Below are 8,047 nucleotides of genomic sequence, written 5' to 3' on the forward strand. Positions count from 1 at the left end.
TATGTGAACCAATGAGGGCGTAGTGTTTCACCACCATGACGTCACGACACAGTACTTATACTCGACCTCAGCCCGCTCTCGTCACATATTGTTTAACGGCCACTAACCGCAACTGTCTCATATCGACCGACGTCCTAAAGGTAAATATCAGGCTTACCCTGTCGATAATGTAACGTTACGCGAGCTACTTGTCAATAATAATGTGAATTGTGTTTGCGGTTTAAGTTTGTGTTTACAGGCATTGTTTGTGAAACAGGCCAACATGGCGACATGCTAACGTTAGCGTTAGCTCCAAATAGAACAATGGATTATCTTACAGTTCATGTTTTGGACTTGAATGTCAACGTTGGCTCGTTAAAACGAAACTAGACCTAGTTCACGAGTTTAATTACTAGAATAAACCGTCGAGATCGAAGCCGGGTATTTCCTACAGAGACAGCTGATGAAGCGTTAATTGTGTGTGTGCTAATGTTGCGCTGAACTGATGCAATGTCGCCTCAGGGTGAAATGAGAAACGTATAAAATGGCGAGGCCGAGAAGCTCAGGCTCACTGGCTTGAGCTGTTAAACGTTTCAAGGACCGAGAGTTTTGACGCTGATGGCGTCTGAATACGTGAGATCATTGTAACTTAAATGACCACGGCGCCGATTGCCAAAAAAAAGTGCTCAACGCTGAAATGTTTATTGTGCTTTTATTAAGGCCTTACTTTACCGTTGCGCTGATTATGTCGGTAGAGCGTAACGTTACCGGAGCAAACACGACGCCTCCCAGTGGTGCAACCTGGGGGGAGGGGAACTATTAGCCTGTATGCTAGGCGGGTTAGCGTCTTAGCTTGGTACTCAATACCGAACCCTTGCGGCTTGGTGCTGCTGCGTGAGCATGTTGCCGAAAATCACTGCGACCGATTTTAATTCCACTGGTTATAATTTTCATTTTTAGCAAGCACGAGATGGCACGTACCAAGCAGACTGCTCGTAAATCTACTGGAGGAAAGGCGCCAAGGAAGCAGCTCGCTACCAAGGCAGCCAGGAAGAGCGCACCGTCCACGGGAGGAGTGAAGAAGCCCCATCGTTACAGGTAGGGTGTAGTGACGGCACGCCATAAACCATGTGTGACATACAATCTTGGTTTCCATTTGTCTTGTTTGTCATATTTGACTAAATTGGTGCTAATACTTATTGTTAATACTGTGCTAAAATCTTTTGTGTAGACCTGGAACTGTGGCTCTGAGGGAGATCCGTCGTTACCAGAAGTCCACAGAGTTGCTCATCCGCAAGCTGCCCTTCCAGCGTCTGGTGAGAGAAATTGCACAGGATTTCAAGACAGATCTGCGTTTCCAGAGCGCAGCTATCGGAGCTCTTCAGGTAAAAACCCAGATCAGTCATAAGCATGTACTAGTGGGGCAAAGGTAGTTGCTATGAATCTAATCTCCTTTTCCTTTCCCTTTCAACAGGAAGCCAGCGAGGCTTATCTGGTGGGTCTGTTTGAGGACACGAACCTGTGCGCCATCCACGCCAAACGTGTCACCATCATGCCCAAAGACATCCAGCTGGCTCGTAGGATAAGAGGAGAGAGGGCCTAAGCGGCAAATTATCCTATTTATCGTACCATTTTTGTGGACATTTTATTTCTTGGGTATTTTTTACAAGTTTTCTTTGGATTTTTTGTATTTTAGATCAAGATCAATCATTCCACAAGCCCGGGTACCCTTAAGATAGTTGGAAATGTTGTGCAGTTAAGAGTGTCTTGCCGAGTATTCCATTCATTGGGTCATTACTCCAGCCATCGCATCACCCTTCGAGCTCATTGTGGACATCAGGCTCCACCTTGGGATGGGAGTTGTCTAAGGGATAAATTCTTCGCATCTTCTTTGGGGGGTCCAGGGTCTCTTCACCCGCCTACCACTCGTCACAAAATGCCAGCACGTCCTGCTCAGCCAGTCTCACTGCAGTGTTGGTATCTGTTGATACTCTACACTCTGTGACTGGGAGCATGGCCCCCCCTCCTGTATTTTTCTGGACTTCTTTTTACATGTTTTTCAACATAAACCTTGGCAGCTACATTTAATACTATTTATGAAAATGTTGTCGCGTGTCTTTCTATTAAAGGTCTTTATGAGTAGAAAGCCTTGTGTGCTGTAGTTCATTGAAATGAATTTGTGGAAATAAGTTGGTGATTTACTGTTTACATAAACTTTACATTTATTTACAACCAGACAGAATACAAGAGTTTGATGTCACTGAGTTGTCATACAAACCACTCTGTATGCTTGAAGCCAGTAGCTGTAAGAAAACACATGAGCATACAATTCAATGTCTATTAAAATGTAGGTAACAATTTGCCTCTGTAGAATGCACAGCTGCTGTTCCTCACCAATACGGTAGACTATCTCCTCACACTCCTTTGTGCTGCTTGCTCTGAATGCGATGCAGCAGAAGCCTGTGGACTGAGGGGTCTCTGGGGAGTTTCTGTGAAGCGAGCCAATGACACGCTTGAATGAGAAGCTCAACCAATGACAGACTTGATGGCTTACGTATCGCATCACATGTATGGAGACCTGTGACTAATATGGCTGTGTGGGATTGAATGCTCATAGTGGCAACGATACTACTTACGCCATGCAGAATGCAAATATTGTGTAGTCCAGTTGACCAAATCTCCCTACACATGAAATCTCTGGGTAGTGGTGCTCAAACAGCTCCTGATTAAAAAAAATAAATAAATAAATAAAAGCATTGTTCCATCTGACCATGTCGAGCAATAACAAAGACATGCTAAACAGGTAACTGATATCGCATGCTTACCAATTTACTGTTTGTGTCTGTGCACGTCAAATGTGTTTCCCTCATATCTAAGACCACGTCCTGTGGGAGAAATTACAGAGTTGATGTTGACGTGTGTTGTAAGCCAATGTGCCCCGAGGCGGCGTGTGCAATAACATTACCTTGCTGGGCAGGTTTTTCTGCAACACTTGTGTAATGGCGAGCTGCAGCACCTCTTTGCCCCCACGCTAAGAAAGGATAAGATCAGATATTGCAGCAGTTATAGAAACAACCAATACAGCTACAGAGATTGAACATGTATTTAATTGTAAAGCAGTGGTGATTATTTACCATTCCAATGTTTGCTTTTCCCAAGAACTGCACAATGTACACAATCCTGTTGAGGAGAGGTAGGTCAGTCAAGAGTACACCTAGCAGAATCCTCCCTAAATTTGATGGCCAACTTGCCTTCTCTCTTTGGGACACTGTGATGGAGAGGTTCTCTGATCCTTGGGGGGTGACTGCTGGGAGGGAGCAGGACCGAGCTGCATGGCGGGGTTCTCCGTCCTCAGGGCCCGCAGGAGCTTGACAAGGGGCCGGTACACTGTCCCATCCTGAGCCCGCCACCGCAGAACACCAATGGAGATGGGGCAGCCCTTCAGCCGGGAAAAAACAACACCTGCCTGGGAGAAACCGAAAACCAGCAGCCAATCGTGAAGGCTTGTCCAACAGCAAATGTAAACATTTTGAGAGCAGCAGGTGTTTTTAATTTCTAATTAATGCAAACACTTATAGGGTTTGTCAAGGGTGTGCCTGGCCAGTGTCTCATGGGTTCATGGGAGAATACACAGAGAATGTGAGCTGTACTATCTGTCCCCAAAGGCATTAGGAAATACTCATTGGTTCTCTGTGCACAGAATCTAATGTACTAACAGGGCTGCAGTGAGACCTCACACACCGTCATAACAGACTGTTGGTTTTTTTTGCACCTGTTTAGAATTTAATGAATGTCCTCAAATTACATATACTAATAAAAATAATGTAAGTTAGTTAGTGCAACTGAGGGAGGTGTCTATCAAGTAGGAATGGAAATAAGTGCTCGAATATAGGAATTATTTAAAAAAATAATACCAGCTACACTATGGCGACATAGAAACAGACGTGATGTCTGTGAGCCTTATGACTTTAATATATGACACTGCATGTGTGAGGATACCTGTTTATTCTTGGAATTCCTCAGCGAGGTGCCGTTGATCTCATCAATGATGTCACCAGGGGAGATAAACATGTCGACGTGAGCCTGACTGCCGGGCATCAGGTCAAGGACGAAGACGCGCCCACTGAGATACCTGAGGCAGACAGAGACGGAGGGAGGTGATGCAGCAGGTTGGACGGATGACTATATGAGTAGATATGCTTGATGGATAGAAAGTATTTGTAGAGCAGGGGACGATACAAACCTCAAAACCATCCCCACCTCCCGACAGGGCACCACTTCATATGTCTCACACACCTGGAAACAATCAAATAGAAACAATCAAACGACCGTCTCTCACATTCTGCTGATCATCTCTCTGCATCTTAAAGATCCCATTGCCACTAAAATCCAGAGTAATATTCTTGTGATGCTGAGTGTTCCAAAACAACAATCATTGTTGTGTTTTTTTATTACCGGTAGGAGCCAGCTCTCATCCAGAAAACTGCAATTCTGTGTACAGAGACCGGAGGTGGTAATTAGTTTTGAGTCATTTGAAATCAAAATGATTTAAAAGACAATGTCGTGTTATATTTTGGAGGAAAATCCTGTGTGGCCTGAAAAGTTTGAAAAAATGTTACTCAGCATATTTGCAATTTTTAACGGCATAAATAAAAAGGAGCTGAACTGACCTCCATGTCCAGTTTGAAGTCCATGTGAGAGAGGACCAGCAGCAGTGACATGAAAGGCTCTGGAAGGGAGAGAACAGTGGTGATGATGCTGGACACTGAATGGCAGCGGTGACAAGAACTTCCTCAGCTTTGCTCAGCGTTAGGTGAAAGCAATCAAGTAAAAAGCCTCACCCATAAATTGCTCATTCCTGAGGATTGACACTTCCGGGCTGTACCACTGGAGGGGAGAGACACAGTATGAACTGAAGCGGTTTCAGTCTATTAGTGAGACTCAGCAGCAATGGGCATCTAACAGTGCCAGGAAAAGACACGTACGGGCAGCACCAGAAAAAAAGGCATCAATAGCAATAACTAAATATACTGTATCACAGAAAATATATCTGACCTCCAGGACTCTGGGTGTGTGCAGCAGGTGTGTGATGAACTGTGGCAGAGCCTTGCGGACGAGGGCCAGTCTGAGCAGGTAGCGGCCCCGGCCCTGAGCTGAGAGCAGCTTCTTGCACACTCTGGTCTGCTCCACCACCAAGGACAAGGCAGACAGCCTGCACGCACATCAGCACAGACAACAGCTATTAGCAAGGATTGAAATAGTGCTATTTTTGTATTTTTTACAACAGTATAAAGTATGGAGTTAAAGCCAGTTAATCTAAACAGGATGTTGTTACCTGCCACAGGCATCTTGGCGAGTGAGCTGTTCAAAACACTGCCAGTAGTCTCTGTGTACCAGACTGAGAACTGGTTCTGGAGGGAGAGCAAACATGCACTCAGTCCATACTGCAAAGATGTACTTTGCACGTATTATTGTGTTATTATAAATATTTAAAAAATACATCAAACTCTGCCCCATAGTATTGTGTTTTACAACCACGCAAAGCATAAACTGACACCCCAAAATATGCATGCCAGGTATACAAGCTTGCAATATAGCAATTTGCTCTCAGCAATATGTATCGCATTGGAATGAATATGTACAAATGTGGCATTTTTTCAGGTAAGTACATATTATGGGATACTAACGTTGGAGCCCCTTCCTGAGGACCAGCTCCAGAAGCTCACAGCAGGAGGCGAGGTGAGGGTTTGTGTTTGACACAGTCCCTCCACTGGACTGCAGGTTCAGGACACACACTGGGAGGGGAAATAAAAAATTGCAATTTGACTGTCGATCTGTTGCATGACCAAAAACATGCACATTTTTCATTTAACCTGCGTGATCATCGACATTTCACACATCAGTGAGACTACAAAAGATGCTGTGCAGAAGATAAAACGGACTGGAAGAAAATAATAACATGGTTTTTTTGTGTGCAACAGAATTAAAACTCAAAGTCGTTTGTTTCTGCGGCATAATACGCGCGGATATTAAGAAATCGGCTGCCTCCGAAACATACGTCCAGTATTTTAAATCCAATAATGAGCACGTTTTTATTGTGCATTCTATTATAAATCCCTACCTTTGAGAGTGCCAAGTAGAGGGTCTTTTGGAGCCATGTTTGGTGGACCAGATGTGAGTCAACAGACACACGAAGCCTCCTGTCATTAAAGTACAGCGACACGCGCTGTAATTCTACTTCCGTGTAGCCTCCCTAACTCACGAGACACCCTCCCATTCCTCAGCAGGCTACCTGCCACACAGAGCCGGGGTGAACTGGATAAACCGCTTTAGTTTGTATTTGAAATTAACAACCTAGGAGGCTTATAGACGCCCTCTGTGCCTCGAAATGAAAATGTATCGAGATATGAAGTGTGTATTGGCTGTGGCGACGTCTGTTTCTAAACCTAAAAGCGGTCGTGCTGCCTTCAGAGACTCACTGTAAGATATACAATGTAACCGTATATATCAAAATTAGCGCGGTTTATTTGCTAATGTTTTATTTTAAACTGAAAAGTAGCTAACACAGAGCTATGCTTTGCTACAGAGGCTTATTACATGTTGTAAGGGTTGTTGTACAGGTTTTTTTTTTTTTTTTTCAAAAATGTAGGACTGTTTAAAGAAAAAATGAAGTAACGTTAGGCCTATCCACTACCACTACAAATTCACAGCTAATTAAAAGAATACATAATGATAGGCTATATAATACATTGCTTTAAGCTAACCCACTTACTTTTTATTTTAGCTAACCGCCATAGGCACAAGACACGAGATAGACATTGACTATTAGCTAATGGCGCTTCAAACTGTTTACTGAGAGCTTGTAACGGTGCTAAGTTTAGTCAAACATAAACCAAAAATGAAAATACAAGACAGACTGTGGGACTACCTGGCATGAGGTATCAGTGTGGGTGAAGCTATGGCGGCCTCTCGCGGCTCTTCTTTCAAGCTGCAGCTCGGTGGCAGATAAGAGCGCGCGCTCCGTCTCACCCGCCTCAGAGGAAGAGCGGATGCAAGCGGCGCATCTCCAAAAAAGCTCGGAGCGCCGAGTGAGTAAGAGTTTAGCGAAAACATCTCCGAGGAGCTGCGCAAAGTTGTCTGCGGAAAAGAAAATTCTCCCATAACAAGGTCAGACTTTAACCTTTTTTTTTTTTTTTTTTCCACAAAACGTTCATTTTAGCAGCTGCCTATGGGCGTAATTAAATAACAATTAATTGTCTGCATGTTCGTGGTTGTTGCCCATCTTTGGAAAACAGTCTCATGCGCACGAGGAATCTTTATTCGTACAGCACAAGCGTTTGAAAATGACACATTTTGACGAGGGATCAATAGAGACTAACCCCAAAATGTAGACCTATGTTGATATTTTAACGGTCTGTCAGATATTATAGAATACTACGTTCCCTATTATGTGTTATGTTTGTTGCGCACGGTGTATTACGGTATTGTTTTGATGCTGACTTGCATGCTGGTCTGTCAGTCCCAAGATAGAACGTCTATACGTGGCTGTGTACAGCAATAGCACCGGAGGTAATCCTGGATTTCCTCTAAATCTTCCTGCTCCTCTGCCACATACACGCTCTCCCTTCACTGCCAAAACAATAAACCCATATGTAACCAGGAGTTACTATGGAGACTTTCGATAGGCAAGTCATGCTGTGGTATATTCCCTTCTTTTTCATGTATTTCACATTGAGCAATAGGCCTACAGTTATCTACTAAATCAGTTAACAGGCTCAGTGGCATGTGCCATGGCCTCTTAAGTTCATATGGACCACTTGCATTGACACATTACTCTTTCAAATTTTCAAATTACATAACAAACGTTGAGCATAGTGTGCCTTTTCAAGTCAACTTCATAAAAAAACATTCATGTTTGTATCATATTCTCACAGATGCGGTCGAATATTGCTCACTAAAAGGTAAACTCAGTCCTCACCGTCCTCCAGTTAGATGCATTTTCTTTGCCAAAAGTCCATAAACTCTCCGTCTCATATATTCTGTCTTCAGTCCTTGGGAAGTCAATACC

General features: G+C 43.8%; 3 protein-coding genes across 6 annotated transcripts in view; 2 read left to right on the forward strand and 1 right to left on the reverse strand.

The window, feature by feature from the left end:
• Window positions 1-8,019, reverse strand: LOC116381693 (uncharacterized). Of its 4 annotated transcripts, none has more exons than XM_031844038.1 (15): window positions 7,958-8,019; window positions 5,667-5,774; window positions 5,315-5,390; window positions 5,035-5,191; window positions 4,821-4,858; window positions 4,650-4,708; window positions 4,435-4,470; window positions 4,223-4,275; window positions 3,979-4,111; window positions 3,231-3,445; window positions 3,114-3,159; window positions 2,945-3,010; window positions 2,805-2,864; window positions 2,616-2,701; window positions 1-2,468 (listed from the first exon to the last, which is right to left on the reverse strand). In XM_031844038.1, the coding sequence occupies exons 3-15, from the start codon at window positions 5,325-5,327 to the stop codon at window positions 2,237-2,239; spliced, it is 1,194 nt and encodes a 397-aa protein (XP_031699898.1). In that variant the 5' UTR covers window positions 5,328-5,390; window positions 5,667-5,774; window positions 7,958-8,019; the 3' UTR covers window positions 1-2,236. The 4 variants fall into 4 exon arrangements, with proteins under 4 accessions (XP_031699898.1, XP_031699896.1, XP_031699897.1 ...); XM_031844036.1 differs by lacking the exon at window positions 7,958-8,019 and adding an exon at window positions 6,101-6,405 and having other exon boundaries at window positions 4,821-4,866; XM_031844037.1 differs by lacking the exon at window positions 7,958-8,019 and having other exon boundaries at window positions 1-2,282; window positions 2,374-2,468; window positions 4,821-4,866; window positions 5,667-6,048.
• LOC116381695 (histone H3.3) lies at window positions 34-2,125 on the forward strand. The gene is made up of 4 exons (XM_031844040.1): window positions 34-140; window positions 940-1,077; window positions 1,211-1,364; window positions 1,454-2,125. Exons 2-4 carry the CDS (start codon window positions 950-952, stop codon window positions 1,580-1,582), a joined length of 411 nt encoding a protein of 136 aa, XP_031699900.1. The 5' UTR covers window positions 34-140; window positions 940-949; the 3' UTR covers window positions 1,583-2,125.
• The window catches only part of LOC116381694 (butyrophilin subfamily 1 member A1), a 5,989-nt gene continuing 4,175 nt past the window's right edge, over window positions 6,234-8,047 (forward strand). The window contains exon 1 of the mRNA XM_031844039.1: window positions 6,234-7,146. The gene's annotated coding sequence lies outside the window, so the exon portion shown is untranslated. The remainder of the gene's footprint in view (window positions 7,147-8,047) is intronic.

Source organism: Anarrhichthys ocellatus, unplaced genomic scaffold, assembly GCF_004355925.1.
Source record: "Anarrhichthys ocellatus isolate YVR2014 unplaced genomic scaffold, GSC_Weel_1.0 scaffold4, whole genome shotgun sequence".
Classification (NCBI taxonomy): Eukaryota; Metazoa; Chordata; class Actinopteri; order Perciformes; family Anarhichadidae; genus Anarrhichthys; species Anarrhichthys ocellatus.

Bases quoted from the DNA above. Each gene is read 5' to 3' on its own strand.
- LOC116381695 (XM_031844040.1), top strand. From the start codon at position 950: ATGGCACGTACCAAGCAGACTGCTCGTAAATCTACTGGAGGAAAGGCG. The intron at 1,078-1,210 runs GTAGGGTGTAGT...TCTTTTGTGTAG, and splicing joins AAGAAGCCCCATCGTTACAG to ACCTGGAACTGTGGCTCTGA. The intron at 1,365-1,453 runs GTAAAAACCCAG...CCCTTTCAACAG, and splicing joins CAGCTATCGGAGCTCTTCAG to GAAGCCAGCGAGGCTTATCT.
- LOC116381693 (XM_031844035.1), bottom strand. From the start codon at position 5,847: ATGAAAAATGTGCATGTTTTTGGTCATGCAACAGATCGACAGTCAAAT. The intron at 4,276-4,434 runs GTAATAAAAAAA...GATTGTTTCCAG, and splicing joins ATGAGAGCTGGCTCCTACCG to GTGTGTGAGACATATGAAGT. The intron at 3,446-3,978 runs GTATCCTCACAC...GGTTTCTCCCAG, and splicing joins GGAATTCCAAGAATAAACAG to GCAGGTGTTGTTTTTTCCCG.